At 41.0% G+C, this 19,938-nt stretch overlaps 1 protein-coding gene across 2 annotated transcripts in view; it reads left to right on the top strand.

Annotated features, from left to right (window-relative positions):
* NBAS (NBAS subunit of NRZ tethering complex) overlaps positions 1 to 19,938 on the top strand; it is a 340,101-nt gene that overhangs the window by 266,651 nt on the left and 53,512 nt on the right. For both annotated transcript variants that reach the window (XM_068564082.1, XM_068564081.1), the window contains 3 exons: positions 6,656 to 6,874; positions 10,381 to 10,583; positions 12,725 to 12,814. In XM_068564082.1, the coding sequence (XP_068420183.1) occupies positions 6,656 to 6,874; positions 10,381 to 10,583; positions 12,725 to 12,814 (512 nt within the window). The remainder of the gene's footprint in view (positions 1 to 6,655; positions 6,875 to 10,380; positions 10,584 to 12,724; positions 12,815 to 19,938) is intronic.

Here is a 19,938-nt window from a genome sequence, read left to right as displayed (position 1 = left end):
GCCCCTCAGCCTCCGGTCCTGGGAGCTATCTCCAGCCACAGCCCGCATTCACCACCAGCCACCTGGAATTAACCAGGAGGAACCTGTGCGAAACGCAGGTTTCTTTCCACCAACGCCAGTGCCTCCCCCAGCCTCACAGAGAGTCAGTGAGTATAAGGAGGGCTCAGGAATCTGCTTTTTTAAAGTAGCGCTCAGTTGAATTCAATATAGGTGGTCTAAAACTCGCACTTCAGGGAAGCAGTGCTCCAAAGCAGTGGACTTCACTTCTTACTCATGGACCTCAGAGGATTTAAAATAACCCGGTTGTCCTCTCACACACTTGATGGCTTGGTCTGTTCTAGCTCTATAACAAAATGCCACAGGCTGGGTAGCTTATAAACAACAGAAATTTATTGCTTTCACTTCTGGAGGCTGGAAGTCCAAGATAAAGGTACCAGCGTGGTCGAGTTCTGGTGAGAGCCCTTTTTGTAGGCACCTTCTCACTGTGTCCTCGCATGGCAGAAGGGGATAGGGATCTTTCTGGAGCCTCTTGTACAAGGCACTAATTTCATTAATAAGGGCTCCACCCTCGTGACTTACGCACCTCCCACAGTCCCCACCATGCATACCATCACCTCTGGGGTTAGGATTTCAATGCATGAATTTTGAGGGATACAAACATGGGGGTTCAAGTCCCGATCTGGGTTTTAGCTGGGTTCAAGTCCCGGCCCGTAAGTTAAAGTCCCAATGTGAGTTGTGAGGTTTCAACAGGGCTCTAAGATTATTTTTTAAAAATGACTCCATATTGGGTTATTGTTTCAGTTATTGCAGTATATATTAGAACAACATAGATATGTTAACTTTTGATAAATAAGCATTAATTACGAAAAAATTGTATTTAAAATGTACCTCTTAATGAGATGGGTAGGGCTTTAAACGTTGTTTCTAATTAGTTTATGTGCCCATGGCTGACTCTTACTATTGCTAGATTGATATTGCATTCAACATCGGTTCTTTCCATTTTACATTTTTATAGGTATGAATAGTTTGAAACTTTGTTCACAGTGGATGGGCAAGGAGCTTTGTCATAGCAGTGCCACTCGATTCTTTGAATGCCCTCAAGGTTATCAGCCAAAAAATCACATAGCAATCTATTGTTAAAAATCATTTGTAATGATTTCTCAACTGACAACTCAATTAGATCTTTCATAAATTTTTTTGAAAGCAAAGAATTGAAAACCTTCTGACGTGCAAAAAGAAATGTGTTATCCAGATGTGGGAGTCCTGTCACACACCAGGACTTGAATTGTCCCATCATTTGGTGTTCTGGAGCTTTTCAGACTCCAGGACAGTGTATCAGAGTCTGATTCAAGAAGGATGCAGGGCATGTCTTTCTTGTGTAAGCAGAGGAAGGCCTGCGGTAAAAGAGAATAGGCCTGACACTCTGACCTCCAGCACGTTCTCAAGGCCAGTCTTAGGAAAGAGTATTTAGAGAAGGTAAAAGTTTAGGAACTGATTCCCTTAAAATTATCTGCACCTGTGTACCCTTCAAAAAGGCTTTGTGACTGGGGCACACACACCCCAGTTTGAAGACCACTGGCCTGAAGGAAAATGTAAGTTTCCCAACGTGGCGCCTGTGGTGACCCTAGCCCTCCTTTGTGTCCTTTCTCTGCAGGACAGTCTCTTGCCTGAACACACACAGACTTTCCACTTACACCAAGGGCTCTTCCTTACCCCTAGAACTGTGATTTTCCATGGGAGTGAGATTGAAGGAAGAAGAGTGTCTAACTTTTCTTGGCAGTGGGACTGAGGGCGTGCTATGAGGGGATCAGATTCCCGGCATCTTTTGATCTTTTTCAGAAGGGATGCTTCCTCTTTTCCCAAATATACTGATAGCTGATGCCCCGCCTCCACTGTTCCACCCCCATGAGACTTCTCGAGGTGGTGAGCCACTGCTTTTGGTGGGAGTATGTTCTATCCCTCAGGTGTTTTGGAGTACCATAGAAGGTTGAGAGTCACAGTCATAGAACATTCCCTTTTTAAAGTCCCCATGCTGCACTCTCTGCTGAAATTCACCTCACCCGCTTCTTCCACAGAATCCTTGCTCATCCTTCAAGTCCTGGTTTAGGTGCCACCTCCTCTTTAAAGACTTCCTTCCTTGCCTTCCTAAGACAGATGCTTTTTCTTGCATCCACGTAGTTAGTTTATACTTCTGTCACATTTTATAAATGCTTACTTTTGTGTTTGGTTTTTCCATTAGGAGGTATGTTCTTCAAAGGTAGAGATTGTGTTTTAATTTCCCTTTGTATCCCCTGTGCCCAGACCAGGCCTAGCACATGGTAAGTGTTGGAGTGTTTGTGCTTGAAGAGGAGGAGGGAGAGATGAAAGAAAAGTAGGGTGAGGTTTTAAGTAGAACCCCAAAAGAAAGCTATCCATCTGTCCTTTGTTAGTCCAAGAAAATTTTTTCAATCTCTCAAATTAACTGTGATGTTAGAAAAAATGTAAAATAATTTTGCTCTTGATTTTCCCGTTATTTTACATAGCTGCTATTAGCAGTGTGAACAGTAGGTAAACCCTGATTTGTCCAGCTGACTCTGTAGGTAGCATCTGGCTTTCCTTAAGTCACTTGCCATTTCCTAAATATCAGCCCTATCTCCAAAGTCACACTATATTCATTTTTAAAAGAAAGAATAGTATCTGCTTTGCGAGATTTATCTGCCTTAAAGTACCTGCACGCCAGGAAAGTTGTCTTGGTGAATTTTGAATCAAGCCATGCCTGACAACGACAGCACTGATCGTGTCACTCGTCTGCATAAGCTCCTTCCTTTCGTGGCTTCCCAGGCATGAGGGTGACAGAGAGCAGTCCTGTCGCCCGGCACACAGGCCCTTCGTGTTGGGCCACCGCTTCTCCCTGCCTCAGGCTCTGGCGGGCCTTTACTTGCAGGCTGCGTCCCGGCCATGCCGATTTACCCGCAGCGTCCCCACTTGCCCCCTGTAACCTGGGGACCTCTTGAAGTTCTTCTTCTCCTGTCTTCGTGCCTGCTCGCTCCTGATGACTCTCCTTAGAGGTGGCCTCCCTCAGCAAACCTGCCTTCCGTCCCCTCGCTCACTTCCAGCCGGGACGCAGCGCCCCTCGGAGGCTCTCTGCGGCAGGTCGCGTTTACCCTCCCGCACCTGGATAAGTAAGGATCCTGCTTCCGTATAATGCCTTTTATCTCTCTGTCTTTCCAACCAGAGTTTAACATCCCTAGGGGCCGGGAGCTGATCTGACTTTGCCTGTGTCGCCAGCGCCCAGCCCGAGGCGGATGTAGAGCGCCTTCACTGGGTGGACGTCAGTGAATAAACTCAGAGGCATCGCCGTTTCATGTCCTTGTGCCCTTCCTGCGTGTCTTCCGGTCACTGCCAACTGGCGTTGTCCCGAGAGCGCACATCTGGCCCTGAGGTTCTCGCGTCAAGTTCTCTAAAATGTTGCAATTTTAGTCCCGTAGGGCCATCTTACCGGGACAGGACACTGCGGTCCCTGGTAAATTGGAGCCTTTTGGTGCATTCTGGACCACAGGTTTCTAGGGACATGTTGAGAACATGTTATTTCATTGCACTTTTTTTTTTTTTTAAACATCTTTATTGGAGTATAATTGCTTTACCATGTTGTGTTAGTTTCTGCTTTCTAACAAAGTGACTCAGCTATAAGTATACATATATCCCCATATCTCCTCCCTCTTGCGTCTCCCTCCCTCCCACCCTCCCTATCCCACCCCTCTAGGGGGTCACAGAGCCCCGAGCTGATCTCCCTGTGCTATGTGGCTGCTTCCCACTAGCTACCTATTTTACATTTGATAGTGTATATATGTCCATGCCACTTCTCCCCTGTATGTTGAGCAGAGTTGTTTAGTAATTTAGTAGCTATTTTCTGTTTGTCTACAATGTGCTAGACATTATATTAGGTGCTAGGGATACAGAGATTTAAAAAGCACAGTGTCTACCCTGAAGGATCACATTGTTTAGTCAGGGAAATGTACAAGTAACCAGCCGATTTTAACAGTGTAATGCTTTCTTTGATACAGGTAAGCTTTAAAAGGAACACGTAGCAGGAGATGATGTTAGGGACGGCATCTCAAAGGAGTGAACCCTGAGCTGACTCTGGAAGGACAGACAAAGGCAGGCTTGAGAAGGGATGACAGTTTTTTCTCAGATACCTTAAGACTGGTTTTTATATCTTCTTAAAGGACTGTGAGAACTAGCCAGACAACCAACCAACCAAGAGAATGTGTAACAGAGACTGTATGTGCCCTGCAAAGCCTACCATTTTTCTATCTGGCCCTTTCCACCCCTGCTCTGTCTAAAGTGCTCACTAGTGGTTATACACATGTCATAAGCTTTCCTGCTTCTGCAACTCTGCTTTTGCTATTCTGTCTTTTTGAAATGTTGTCATTCATCCGTTCATTCCTTTATACATTCAACAAATTTGTTATGTATGAGCCACCATTCTGAGTTCTGGGAAGACAGCAGTGACAGTCAGACCGTAAGCAAATAGAAACACAGCATGCCAGTTGTGAAGAAAAAGTAACGCAGGGTAAGGAGAAAGACGCCAAGTGAGGACGGAGGATGTGGCAGCTCTTACTCAGTAGTCAGGGAAGCCTCGGATAAGGCGATGTTTGTGCCGAGTCCTGAGGGAAGCACAGGAATGAGCCCTGAGGATACCTGGGAGAAGAACATTTCAGGCAGAGGGACCAACAAGTGCAAAGGCTCTGCGGGCCTGCAGGGAGGTGAGTGTCTTAGGAGTGGGCTGAGAGTGGGAGGGAGGCGGGATACAGGCTTAGAGAGGTGGGGTGAGGTGAAGGGCAAATCGTATAGGGCCTAGTAGGGCTTTGAAGCCTTGATTTTATTCATGCTCTGTGAGAGCCTGTGACCAGGCAGACGTGACCGAGTGGCATCTGTGTGACGCGCAGTGAAGGGGAGCCCTGACTTGGTAACCACGGGATCTGAACTGCGACTTTTACTCTCCTCACTCTCATAATGAACCCAAACGTACCACCCAGCCTCTGTGGGGCTCGGTCTTTCCATCCACATAATGGGGGCGTAGGGAGGTCTGTTGAACTAAACACAAGTTCTAGTATCTTGTATTTCTCAGTCACAGAAAGGAATTCACAGTTTATTTAGGGGAAGAGATAGTAATGGAACTAATACTTGCCAGTCAGTGGTAGCTTCTGATTTTGTTTCATGTCATGGGTGCTGGGAGGCAGCCATCAGGTAAGGAGTGGGGACCACAGAACTTGTTTGGAAGCCACGTTTGCAAAGCAAATACTTAGTTACAATTCAGTGAAAGCAGTACTTTCCTAAAGATCCTTTTACCAATATGTATATGGGATTAAGAAAATGCCATCTCTTATAAAGCATTAATCTTGCGTGGAATGACTTGGAGGGAGCTGATGGGAAATGGAGGGTGGGGGAGGTTTGTTGATTGGTGTGGTCACTGGTGCCGTGTATTGACGCCTGCGCCTACTTTTCAGAATACCCAGAGACGGACCATGACAGATTTTAAGAAGTAATAGGAAAGATAACATTTTGTCCTAGGACTCTTTATCTGTTATTGTTGTTGTTGTTGTTGTTTTTAAATCAACACAAAGTCCTTTTAAGGCTCTAGTACAAGTGTGCTTGAGTAGTTGACAAGAGACTGAATTCCAGGGTCCAGAGCAGCACAAATCAGCAGGGCCTAAAAAGAACCCAGAATGGCTCAGAGGTATGTGGTGCCTCCATCGAAATGGGTTAAGTTTAAACTTAATTTTGCATTCTTGAGGCCAAGTGAACTTAACATATTAAATATTAGAAAAATATAACCCTTGCATACCTATCAGAGTGGCTGTCACATATCAGAATTCAGTAAACAGTTGGTGAGTAAATGAGCGAATACAACATTATTATAGAAAATTTAGAAAGTTGAGAAGAACAGAATTGCTCATGATCCCAACACTTTAACATAGTGGTCACCAATAGTGTGTGTGTGTGTGTGTGTGTGTGTGTGTGTATTCAGCCACATGCACAGGTATAGTTCAGATTTTAATGTAAGCATGGTATAAATAGTTTTATGATTTCTGATTCCTAAAATTGAACATTTTATGATAACCATTTTCCAAACGGCTATACTGTTTTTATAATTCTAATTTTAATGGCTGCATAATATTCTATCTAGTAATTTATCATAAGCTAGTTACATATCTCATATTATCAGACAATTAGATTGCTTTTGAAGTTTTATTTTTATGTTCTTCTTCCAGTTAAAATCTTCATTCCTATACTGTTTTCTTCTTTTGAATTATTTCCTTATAATAAATGATCAGAACTGGTTGTAGAATTGACTCCTCATTTTTTCACTGTAACCAGTAATCTATTTGACTTTTAGTTTCATCATGACACCACCTGCTTTGGGGTATTAGCACTTAAAAAACTGTATTTGCTCATTTAGTAGTGCAAGTGATACCTCCCTATTTTTGTTTTCTTCATGGAAGAAAAACCAGTATAGCAAAAGTCCTATTCACTAAAGTTGTACGTATTAAAATTTTACTTTTGTTCTCTCTACCACATTAATATCTTTTAAATATGCCATGTGTAATGATGTAGGGTGATTTGTCTCACTTTTGTTCAATTCCTGTTCTTTTTGTTTGTTTGTTTGTTAAAGCTATCTGTGGAAGCACGTAAAGAAATGACTGGAAAGGCTATTAAGACAGTCAAACATTTTATTGAGAAGCCAAGGAAAAGAAATTCAGAAGAAGACATTCAGGAGGCTAGTGATTCTAAGATGACCTATGCAGATGCCTTGAATCACCTGGAGAAGTCACTGGCTCACCTGGAAACCCTCAGCCACAGCTTCATTGTTTCTCTGAAGAATAGTGAGCGGGTAATAAAACGCAGACTTCTTCTGTGTGCTCACTCACTCAGATAATATCAGTGTATTCTTTCATTTATCCTTTAAAGCTACATTCGTAGTTTTGATAGGGTTTTCAGTCTTGCAGATTTTTTTTTCAATAACCTTTTTTTTTATTGAGGTATAGTTAATTTACAATGTTGGGTTAGTTTCAGGTGTACAGCAAAGTGATTCAGTTTTATTTAGATATAAATATATATATATATACACTCACACACACGTGTGCGTGTGTGTGTGTGTATCCTTTTTTCAGACTCTTTTCCATTATAGGTTGTTACAGCACATTGAATATAGTTCCCTGTGCTATACAGTAGGTCCTCGTTATTTATCTGTTTTATATATAGTAGTGTGTATATGTTAATCTTAAACTCCTAATTTACTCCCCCCCTCCAAATCTTGCAGATAATGGTCTTAAATCTTTATCCTTTAACCTCTTCATTATCCCTTGATTGTCAATTCAGTTTTCGCTTCTTTAAAAAGAATTTTAGGGCTTCCCTGGTGGCGCAGTGGTTGAGAATCTGCCTGCCAATGCAGGGGACACGGGTTCGAGCCCTGGTCTGGGAAGATCCCACATGCCGCGGAGCAACTGGGCCCGTGAGCCACAATTACTGAGCCTGCGCGTCTGGAGCCTGTGCTCCGCAACAAGAGAGGCCGCGATAGTGAGAGGCCCGCGCACCGCGATGAAGAGTGGCCCCCGCTCGCCGCAACTGGAGAAAGCCCTTGCACAGAAACGAAGACCCAACACAGCCATAAATAAATAAATAAAATTTAAAAAAAAAAAAAAAAAGAATTTTAGGCCACTTAACACAATTGATAACTTGGGGAGGAAGGACGTGAGGAGGTGAGAGGGGTGGGAGAAGGGGACCCGGGATGGGTGTCTGGGGTGAGAAAGTGGTTGCTAAAGCTGAGAAATGATGAAGACTATGGTTCTCAAGCTCTACTTCTAGCTGGTAGATGTTTTGCTGTCCAATTGAATAATGATATATTTTTTCCCCCCTAATCTTCAGAAGAATTCAGAAATAGCCATCCATACCTGCTTCAACAGTTTTTTAAAAAAAATTATATGTACTCATCCTGTTTTTATGTTGCATTTTCCAGTATAACTTCAATATTGATACGACTTTTTTTGGCTAATAAAGTTGTTCCTAGTTGGTTTCTTGCTGAGACCCTCATGGTGTCTCAGAAAGCACCCCATGAGAGTCGGGAGCCCCTGCCATGGTGAGGTTTGGGGACCAGGGTGTTGGGACTAATGAGGAAACCCGCTGTAGCCTTTGGAGCTTTTCTTCAGTATTGTCACAGTCATGGAAATTTTAATATTCTTTTCCATAACTTAAAAGTTGACAAATCAGTAAGTAAATGATTTTCATCTAGGTGAAAACAGTGTTTAGGTATATAAAAAAAAATTCCATTTGCCCTTTAATGCTATGGTGAATGAACCTATAAGTGGCCACTCACCTCCTCTTTTATTTTTCTTAAACCCTACAAGTTTATTGAATTGTATTCTTGGCTTGTAAAAAATATTCCTGACCAGAAAGATCAGTCAGTGGAGAGGAGTCCAGATAATGAACAAATGGAAGACTTCAAAATATGTATGAGACACAGAAATGTAAGCCCCTCATGCAAAAGATAATGGGAAGAATTCAGAAGTCTGATAGCACTTTTACTTCATTCTGTACTTTACAGCGCCTGTTAGGCTATCTGATGCATAATATTAAATAATGGTATGAGCAGTGTAGAAGCCTTTGCAGGGAGCAGATTGGCTTTTCCAATCTTGATTTTATCCTGTTGATATTTACATTTCTATAATCAATAATTATAAGAACTAGGGTAAAATTTGGATCTTCAGGTAAAAGTGATTTATACTTACTAGTATAAAACTTTTAAAATACGTATTCATTTTTCTAATCAAGTATTCTATATTCATATCTGGAGAACTGTCATTACTCTCCTTGGAATAAGTATTGTCTTTCAGTGGCTAGAGTAGTGTGTATGGGGCCAAGGGGGTTATTAACAAAATCAGCCATTTGCTTCAGCTAGATTTAAAGGTACCAAATAGCTACTTGGAAATGTCAGACCGTGGATGGTCCGTAATAGGAGCCTCTTCTGATTCCTAAATTGAACATTATATGATTTTGTTAAGGCGCCTTTCAGAGCAAACACTGGAAATAACTTCAACCTCATATATTTGTCCCTTTTAAGTTCAGGCCTTGATTTTAACCTCTTTATATATACTGCGTGAAAGAACATCTTATATACTCAAGAAGGTTAGTGCAATTTCAATTACAGGCCATTGGGGCCTCAATTTCCTCTTGTCTCAGTAGGGACACTAGTAATTGCCCTGCCTAACTCACAGACTTTTTTTTTTTTTTTTTTTTTTTTTAATAGAAAGTTTAAAAAACAATGGGGAGAATAGTAAAATGAAATCTCATGTGCCCAACTCCCAGCTTCCACAGTTACCAAAATGTGACCAATCTTATTTCACGCCTACCCCTACCTACCCTTACTACGCTCCTGTGGATCATTTTAAAGAAAAATCCAGTCATCTTTTCATTTTATCCACAAGTCCTTCCATATCTATTTCTAAAAGATACGTTTAAACTTAACCACTACAGCATTACCAGTAAAAAAGGTAATAGTAATTCTTCAATATCATCAAATGTCCAGTTAATGTTTAGATTTCCACATGGTTGTTTTGAAAGACAAAGCAGTTATACTGACAATTACTTGTGAAAGTTGGGAAGTGTTATTAACATCAAGTGGCCGTATTTGGTATGCTGAACAGTGGTAGCTGGTGTCCTATTTCTTAAATTATTTGTTGTCATGTTAGTTTGTACAGTATTATCAAAGAGGGGCAGGCAGTGTGGAGTGGGAGAGTGCAGTGGGGAAAGTAGAATCTCGGATTCTAATCCTAAGATCCATTAATGGCTGGCTGTGTGACTTTGGACACGTTACTTCACATCTTTGGTCTTCTATTTCCCTTTTGGTAAAGTGGAGCTAATTAAAAAACTCCTTGTGGGATAATGATAAACATTAAATTAGATGACATATGTACAATACCTGGGTTTACATAGTTGATGCTTAATAGGTTATAATTGTTATGTGGTTATAGCACAATAATAATAATAGAGAAATTTGCCCTTAATGAGCATTACTTTGTGCCTAACATTGTGCTAAAGGACTGATTTTTATATTATTGAATGTTTATGACATCCTCTATTCGTAAGAAATGATTGTCCTCATCCTCGTTTTATAGATACTGGAAATTTGAGATCACAATGGCTTACTAATTAAAGCGAGGATTGCACTTAAGCCTGGGTGGCCCTGGAGACCAACCTCTTAACAACCCCTACGTATTCCTCCATGTGGTGTTTGTGGTCATAGTGTACTTGGTTTGAGAGCTTCTAAGTATATTTCGCTCTGTCCATGTAGACATGTAATTCCTAGTTGATATTTACATGTTGAATTCCATATGTTTGCAGGAAACGCTGCAGAAATATAGTTACCTCTATGATCTGTCTCGGTCAGAAAAAGGGAAAGTTCAGGATCAAGCCGTGGCCATGTGTTTAGACGGTCAGCCTCTAAGAATGATTCAACAGCTGCTAGAGGTGGCCGTTGGCCCTCTTGACATCTCACCTAAGGATGTAGTACACAGTGCAATAACGAAAATCATCTCTGCGTTGAGGTAAGATATAAAATAGTCATTGAGGAAAACCTGAGCTGATATTTTGCCAGTAATGTGCTTGTTTCACGGTTGTTAGAAAGGTAAAATATCATCATGTATGTAGGAGCATTTTATAAAGTATGATGTACTTTATAAAAAGTGAGAGATTATGATTAGACTTCTCAGTCTCATGTCTTAAAATATCTTGTGAATGGAGAACCATGGAAATGTTCTTTGGTCCTGTGTGTAACATGACATTGGTCCTGTGTGTAACATGCCAAGAAGCTAGCTAACTTCTGGGTAGACCCTCTCCCCCACCCAGATAATTCTTGAAATAAGGGAAAGGCCAAAATGGCATGTGAAGCAGGTTGCTAAGTGTCAGACTGTCATGTGACTTCAGTGCGGATTTTCAGAGCTTGTCTCTTCTAATTCCCCTTCTTAGTAGCAGTGGGAAACCAGTTCCCAGAAGTTTCTTTTGAAGTACACAAGGCAAGGTTAATCATATACTGAAGAAGTTGGACATGTGTTAAGTATCTTAGGACATTATTTACCTGCAATTAATGGCATAAAACTGACAATTGAGAAATTCTAGCTTTCTGTCGATAGGCTGGTATCTTTGTAGGAATACATCCAAGGGGATTAGGAAAGAGGGAAAGTTGAGCTAAGAAAATAATGAGGCTTCAAGTGCTTTCTGTGAATAATGCAATTAGCCTAAAAGATTTAGTTGTGTTTAAATTATTCTTCTTTTAAGCATTCTTTGTAATTCTGTGTTGCTCTTGAGGAACTTTTTGATTAAATGCGTGTCAATTCTCAGCAGCTGAACTGAAATCAAATGAGTCTTCATCAGTTTAATTACCCAGCTTCATCTGGTTTTCACCTTAGTGCTCTGACGTATCTGGTAATGTTATATACAGGGAGAGAAATAAAATAGTGTAACACTTTTTAGAAATCGCAAATGTGAAATGAATAAAGCTTTATTCTATTACGAGCTTATTATGTTTTGGTGGTGGTGGTGATTATAAGAGCCACTTTCCTCTTTCAAATGATGACAGATAATTGTTTGCCATGTTTTGTACCTTTTTGATTCAGTTATCTTTTATTATTTGTTAAGTCAAGGCTTAGATGAAGCTCACAAAAACAAAAATTTGAAAAATTACTGCTTTGAATATAATTCAGTTTATTTTTCAAAAATTGTACATTTTCATATAATTAAAATATGATATATTTTTACATTTATAAAATTCTGACGTAAATTATACTCCTTTCTCTTTCCCTGTGCCCAGTTCTACTGCTGAAGATTTTGTTCTGATCTAATAAATGTTAGACTTAGTGCACAGAAGACATTCAATAAAAATGAATTAAATCTTTCAGTAGTGGGAGGAAGGGGAACTTCAGTTCACCTGCCTCTTTTTCAAAGGAAAGCAAATTGCTATTGACTATGTCTGTAACATTTACCTTTTAGAAAGTTAGTGAAATTTAGTAGGCATAAAATGACAAAGACATGAACATACTGAATCCAGCAGTTGGTTTAAATCATATAACTTAAACTATTCAAAAACTCATCTAAAACTTCTCTTTCCTCTGTTACATTTTCAGAATTCAGTAGAGTTCCAGACATATGCATTTGTAGAATGGGCATATAATAGGGCCTGTCTCATGGGCTGTTGGGATTATTAAATGTCAGGATGTATGTGAAGCACTTAGCAGTGCCTGCTACCTAGTAAGTACCATGTAAATATTAGTGTTTTGAAAAAAAGGCCAGCTGGAGAATTTAGATTATTATATACTTAATGCTTAAAATAGCTCATATTTGTAATGCCCATTGAGTATTTCTTTGAATTTTTGGATGACAGAATGCAAGTAGATTTTCTTACTCTCTCTTTTTCCTTTTTTTCCCCCTTTTCCTCTACTCTCGGTAGGAAAACAAACCTATATCAGACTGTGAGCTCCTTAAAGGCAGAGGTTTCATCTCCACATCCTTAGCACACGGTATAGGATTTGGTACCCTTGTGGGCTGCATATACCACGAACGGCTATGAGCTGGCGGTATATGCTGTGCCGAGATCCAGCTGGATTCATCCGCGTGTAAATGCCCCACTTGTTTCTGAGGCTTGAGCCATCCTGTTCTGATTCCCTTCCTCTTTCTGTCTCTCCCTTCGCAGTGGAGGCAGTGCTGACCTCGGAGGGCCGGCGGACCCTCTCCGCGTCCTGGAAGGGGTTGTTGCAGCCGTCCACGCCAGTGTGAGCGAAGGGTAAGGCTGGAGCAGTTTGTGGGTCTCACTGAACGGTGTTCCTCAGAGTCCTAGCATTACTTTTAATGTCCATGTTTATGAAGCTTCCATGACTTAAGCCTCTTTTCTAGGCGGTTCTGAAGGAAGAGCTGAGGGCTTTCTGGAGATGCGTTTTCCCAGCTGTACTCTTAGCCCATCAGCTCCAGCAGGACCCTCTCCTGCTCTCCTGGGCCCTGCTGGCCTCAGAGAGTGTGGTCTCTTCCCACCTCCTTCTGAGGGCGGCCGGGGAGTGGAAACTGCTCTGCTTCTTAGGAGAGCAGGGGTTTACGTCTCCAGGAGGTTAAGTGTACTGATTAAGTATGGAAACTCCGAGAGTGTGTATGTTATTTTAAAAAAACTTTATGTATGTTAAATCTGTCTTGTCTGAGGACTGAGAGTTGTAGAGGCTTTATAAGTCTAGGAATGTGTGTGTCTCCGAACCATTTTAAGAAAGAATCTTTCATTCAGGTGCATTGGTAGTCGTAGTAGGAATAACAGCAACAGCGAAATGGCAGTTACATATTTCCCAGAGTGGACGAAGATCTTTCGTATGTCTGGTATCCATGGCAGTGCTGTAAGGCCTCACCCCCATTTCCTTTGATACAATAGTGATGAAGCGTATTTGAGAAACGCCCTCGTAGTCCGTTCAGTAATATTGTCTTTATTTGCGTATTGCCTTCCGGTTACTGTTCAGGTACAGGTACATTTCTACACGATTTCAATCAAAATGTATGAACACTTCTCTCTTCTGTTTTAGTTACTTGCTATTGGAACTCTTTCCATTGATCTTTGTAGATTTAGTGGTTATGATTTTTGACGCCTGCATATGTGGTTGCCATTGTCAGATGAGGAGAGAAAGTCTGGGAGAGAGGAGTTGACTTGCCCAGAGTCAGAGGCCTAGGAAATAGAGCCAGGAGTCCGGTCTGCCCCTGCGTCATGATTTAGGGCTCAGATGCCTTTATAGAATGTCTCCACGCATCGCTTTGGGCCCACGGTTTGAGTGAAAGAACGTAGGATAAGCCATATGGCTGGGTCTGGCCACCATGGCAAGCAGGGCCCTCGACCTACTGTGCCTTTTACTTTGCACGTTTTTTCTAAACTCCTTTGCTTGTGGGTCTTTAAATGGTAAGGAAGCCACAGCTGTGGCTAACGTGGGCTTCTTATTCTAAAAAGAAATGTCACTGTTCTGCACGTTTAGTGTGTGTCATGTTCCGTGCTCGGTCACGAACAGTTAGTTCTGGGTAGGAGGAGCTCAGAGTCTTACAGGGGAGACCAGCTTGCCTGCGCTCCCAGTTACCATGCAATAGAGTGGTCAGCGCTGTGCAGAAAGCAAGGTGGAGGGAGTGGCTTATTCTGCCCGGGGAGGTTAGGGCAGGATCCACACGGGGCGGCACTGGAGCTGGTCTGTGACGTCTGAGCCTGCGAGAAGGAGGAGGTGTAGTCCAGGCTGGGGACACCGCTTCAACAGGGCAGGTGCAGCAGATAGCAGGGTGGGCAGAGATGCTACGTGGGAAACCCTCAGCCACTTTCTAGAGGGTCCATCGAGCGGCTGCCGTTCCGGTCACAGCCCATCAGTCGGTTCTCCGCTCCCCGCTCCCCGCTCCCCTGTGAGCCGTCGCACAGTGGCTGTCAGGTACCCGGACCCGGATCCGGGCCTCACGTGATGAGAGGGATGTTCACGGGCACTGCTTTAAGCCCCTTCCAGTGGGGTCTCTCAGTCTCGTCCCACTGGGAACATCTCAAAAAATTAGAAGGCAGTGTTTTTCTTAGTGTATTTCCAGCCAGATATACAGAAGAATACAACTTGGGTCACTTGAATACAGACTGTTTTTTTAAGCTTCGATTTCCAAAGAGGAAGACGTTGGGGAATGGAGAATCAGAACAAGATCTTACTTTTCATCCCAGAGACACAGAATAACAAAGGATCCTTAACAACAACATAAAACTTAAGTGAACTTGTTTTTTTTTTTTTTGCTTAAAAAAGAAAAAGAGGAAGACAGACAAAGTCATAACTTTTATTCCTGGCAAGTGTTCTGTGAATGTGGCCAGTTAAACCTGACACCCTTGGCTTCAGTTCTCCTCCCTGAGAGCGTGTCCACCAGAGTCACAGGGGAGAGTCGCTCTGCCTTTTCTAGGTAGTTCCCGGGGAGCGGGGTCTTCAGAGTGACATGGGGATTTAAACTCTTTTAAAGTAATGCTCCAGGATTGGCAGATACAAACTATTATATGTAAAATAGGTAAACAACAAGGTCCTACTGCATAGCACAGGGAACTATATTCAATATCCTGTGATAAATCATAATGGAAAAGAATCTGAAAAAGAACATATGAATGTATGTATAACTGAATCACCTTGCTGTACACCTGAAACTAACACAACATTGTAAATCAGCTATACTTCAATTAAAAAAATCAAATAAATAAAGATAGAGTAACGCTCTTGGCTCACTCGCTCATTACTTGGTCTGACATGACTGACTAACCCTCTAGGAGGCCACGCCAGGCTTGTGTGCCCCTAACCCTCCCTCAGTCCCAGCCCTGTAATGTGAACACCCATTGCCCACTATGGCATCTGTTTAAACGGCAAATCATCTCTCTTCATACACATTGTCAGCTGTCACAAACACACACGTGTGCGCGCACACACACACACACACACGTATATATATCCATATGCTCTTAGGTGAGGCATACACCATCCCATAATATTCCTGGCAGAGAGATTGAAAAGTCAGAATTATGGTGTGTGTATTAATGGGTACCACCAAGAGTTCAGTTTTGTGTTTAATTTTTAGACAGTTTATGCCTTCCTCAGCATGTCCTCCTTTGACTTTTTATATTGGTACAGATATCATCTACCTTTTAACTGCAGCTCCCGCCTCTCCCGTGAAGCCCCCTTTCCCTCTTCGTCTACCTGTGCTAAGGGTGAACGACGTGAAACCACAGCACCTGGGCAGGTGCCAGTGGAGCCAGCAGCCAGCTGTGCAGGCAGACTTCCTTCTAAGTTTAGCCACATTCTTGCTTCTAGATATCAGGATTAAGTCTTCTAGGGGTTTGAAATAGTGTCAAAAACCTTTCTTTTTTTAAAAATATCTTTATGGAGTATAATTGCTTTACAATGTTGTGTTACTTTCTGCTGTATAACAAAGTGAATCAGTTATACATATACATATGTTCCCATATCTCTTCCCTCTTACGTCTCCCTCCCTCCCGCCCTCCCTATCCCACCCCTCTAGGTGGTCACAGAGCACCGAGCTGATCTCCCTGTGCTATGCAGCTGCTTCCCACTAGCTATCTATTCTACATTTGGTAGTGTGTATATGTCAGTGCTACTCTCTCACTTCGTTCCAACTTACCCTTCCCCCTCCCCGTGTCCTCAAGTCCATTCTCTACATCTGCATCTTTATTCCTGTCCTGCCCCTAGGTTCATCAGAACATTTTTTTTTTTTTTTTAGATTCCATATATATGCGTTAGCATACAGTATTTGTTTTTCTTTTTCTGACTTACTTCACTCTGTATGACAGACTCGAGGTCCATGCACCTCACTACAAATAACTCAATTTCATTTCTTTTTATGGCTGAGTAATATGCCATTGTATATATGTGCCACATCTTCTTTATCCATTCATCTGTCGATGGACACTTAGGTTGCTTCCATGTCCTGGCTATTGTAAATAGAGCTGCTATGAACATGGTGGTACATGACTCTTCTTGAATTATGGTTTTCTCAGGGTATATGCCCAGTAGTGGGATTGCCGGCTCATATGGTAGTTCTGTTTTTAGTTTTTTAGGGAACCTCCATACTGTTTTCCATAGTGGCTATATCAACTTACATTCCCAACAACAGTGCCAAGAGGGTTCCCTTCTCTCCACACCCTCTCCATCATTTGTCGTTTGTAGATTTTTTGATGATGGCCATTCTGACTGGTATGAGGTGATACCTCATTGTAGTTTTGATTTGCATTTCTCTAATGATTAGTGATGTTGAGCATCCTTTCACGTGTTTGTTGGCAATCTATATATCTTCTTTGGAGAAATGTCTATTTAGGTCTTCTGCCCATTTCTGAATTGGGTTGTTTGTTTTTTTGTTATTGAGCTGCATGAGCTGCTTGTATATTTTGGAGATTAATCCTTTGTCAGTTGCTTCATGTGCAAATATTTTCTCCCAATCTGAGGGTTGTCTTTTCATCTTGTTTATGGTTTCCTTTGCTGTGCAAAAGCTTTTAAGTTTCATTGGGTCCCATTTGTTTTTGTTTTTATTTCCATTTCTCTAGGAGGTGGGTCAAAAAGGATCTTGCTGTGATTTATGTCATAGAGTGTTCTGCCTATGTTTTCCTCTAAGAGTTTTATAGTGTCTGGCCTTACATTTAGGTCTTTAATCCATTTTGAGTTTATTTTGGGTGTGGTGTTAGGGAGTGTTCTAATTTCATTCTTTTACATGTAGCTGTCCAGTTTTCCCAGCACCACTTATTGAAGAGGCTGTCTTTTCTCCATTGTATATTCTTGCCTCCTTTATCAAAGATAAGGTGACCATAGGTGCGTGGGTTTATCTCTGGGCTTTCTATCCTGTTCCATTGATCTATATTTCTGTTTTTGTGCCAGTACCATACTGTCTTGATTACTGTAGCTTTGTAGTATAGTCTGAAGTCCGGGAGCTCGATTCCTCCAGCTCTGTTTTTCTTTCTCAAGATTGCTTTGGCTATTTGGGGACTTTTGTGTTTCCATACAAATTGTGAATTTTTTTTGTTCTAGTTCTGTGAAAAATGCCATTGTTACTTTGATAGGGATTGCATTGAATCTGTAGATTGCTTTGGGTAGTATAGTCATTTTCACAATGTTGATTCTTTCAATCCAAGAACATGGTATATCTCTCCATCTGTTTGTATCATCCTTAATTTCTTTCATCAGTGTCTTATAGTTTTCTGCATACAGGTCTTTTGTCTCCTTAGGTAGGTTTATTACTAGATATTTTATTCTTTTTGTTGCAATGCTAAATGGGAGTGTTTCCTTAATTTCTCTTTCGGATTTTTCATCATTAGGGTATAGGAATGCAAGAGATTTCTGTGCATTAATTTTGTATCCTGCTACTCTACCAAATTCATTGATTAGCTCTAGTAGTTTTCTGGTAGCATCTTTAGGATTCTCTATGTATAGTATCATGTCATCTGCAAACAGTGACAGTTTGACTTCTTCTTTTTTGATTTGGATTCCTTTTATTTCTTTTTCTTCTCTGATTGCTGTGGCTAAACTACCAAAACTATGTTGAATAATAGTGGTGAGAGTGGGCAACCTTGTCTTGTTCCTGATCTTTGAGGAAATGGTTTCAGTTTTTCACCATTGAGAATGATGTTGGCTGTGGGTTTGTTATATATGGCCTTTATTATGTTGAGGTAGGTTCCCTCTATGCCTACTTTCTAGAGAGTTTTTATCATAAATGGGTGTTGAATTTTGTTGAAAGCTTTTTCTGCACCTATTAAGATGATCATATGGTTTTTCTCCTTCAATTTGTTAATATGGTTTATCACATTGATAGATTTGCGTATATTGAAGAATCCTTGCATTCCTGGGATAAACCCCACTTGATCATGGTGTATGATCCGTTTAATGTGCTGTGTTGGATTCTGTTTGCTAGTATTTTGTTGAGGATTTTTGCATCTATGTGCATCAGTGATACTGGCCTGTAGTTTTCTTTCTTTGTGACATCTTTTTCTGGTTTTGGTATCAGGGTGATGGTGGCCTCGTAGAATGAGTTTGGGAGTGTTCCTCCCTCTGCTATATTTTGGAAGAGTTTGAGAAGGATAGGTGTTACCTCTTCTCTAAATGTTTGATGGAGTTCTCCTGTGAAGCCATCTGGTCCTGGGCTTTTGTTTGTTGGAAGGTTTTTAATCACAGTCTCAATTTCAGTGCTTGTGATTGGTCTGTTTATATTTTCTGTTTCTTCCTGGTTCAGTGTCGGAAAGTTGTGCTTTTCTAAGAATTTGTCCATTTCTTCCAGGTTGTCCATTTTATTGGCGTATAGTTGCTTGTAGTAATCTCTCATCATCCTTTGTATTTCTGCAGTGTCAGTTGTTACTTCTCCTTTTTCATTTCTAATTCTACTGATTTTCTTCTTCTCCCTTTTTTTCTTGATGAGTCTGGCTAATGGGTTATCAATTTTGTTTATCTTCTCAAAGAACCAACTTTTAGTTTTATTGATCTATGCTATTGTTTCCTTCATTTGTTTTTAATTTATTTTGATCTGATCTTTATGATTTCTTTCCTTCTGCTAACTTTAGGGTTTTTTGGTGCTTCTTTCTTTAATTGCTTTAGGTGTAAGGTTAGGTTGTTTATTTGAGATGTTTCTTGTCCCTTGAGGTAGGATTGCATTGCTATAAACTTCCCTCTTAGAACTGCTTTTGCTGCATCCCATAGGTTTTGGGTCATCGTGTTTTCATTGTCATTTGTTTCTAAGTATGTTTTGATTTCCTCTTTGACTTGTTCAGTGATCTCTTGGTTATTTACTAGCGTATTGTTTAGCCTCCATGTGTTTGTATTTTTTACAGTTTTTTTTCCTGTGATTGATATCTAGTCTCATAACATTGTGGTCGGAGAAGATACTTGATACGATTTCAATTTTCTTAAATTTACCAAGGCTTGATTTGTGACCCAAGATATGATCTATCCTGGAGAATGTTCCATGAGCACTTGAGAAAGAAAGTGTATTCTCTTGTTTTGAGATGGAATGTTCTGTAAATATCAATTAAGTCCATCTTATTTAATGTATCATTTAAAGCTTGTGTTTCCGTATTTATTTTCATTTTGGTTGATCTGTCCATTGGTGAAATTGGGGTGTTAAAGTCCCCTACTATAATTGTGCTACTGTCGATTTCCCCTTTTATGGCTGTTAGCATTTGCCTTATGTATTGAGGTGCTCCTATGTTGGGTGCATAAATATTTACAATTGTTATATCTTCTTCTTGGATTGATTCCCTTGATCATTATGTAGTGTCCTTCTTTGTCTCTTGTAATAGTCTTCATTTTAAAGTCTATTTTGTCTGATATGAGAACTGGTACTCCAGCTTTCTTTTGATTTCCATTTGTATGGAATATCTTTTTCCATCCCCTC

This window comes from Eschrichtius robustus, chromosome 15 (genome assembly GCF_028021215.1).
Source record: "Eschrichtius robustus isolate mEscRob2 chromosome 15, mEscRob2.pri, whole genome shotgun sequence".
NCBI lineage: Eukaryota > Metazoa > Chordata > Mammalia > Artiodactyla > Eschrichtiidae > Eschrichtius > Eschrichtius robustus.
Note: the sequence above shows the minus strand (reverse complement) of the source record. Positions and strands in the feature narration are given on the sequence as shown.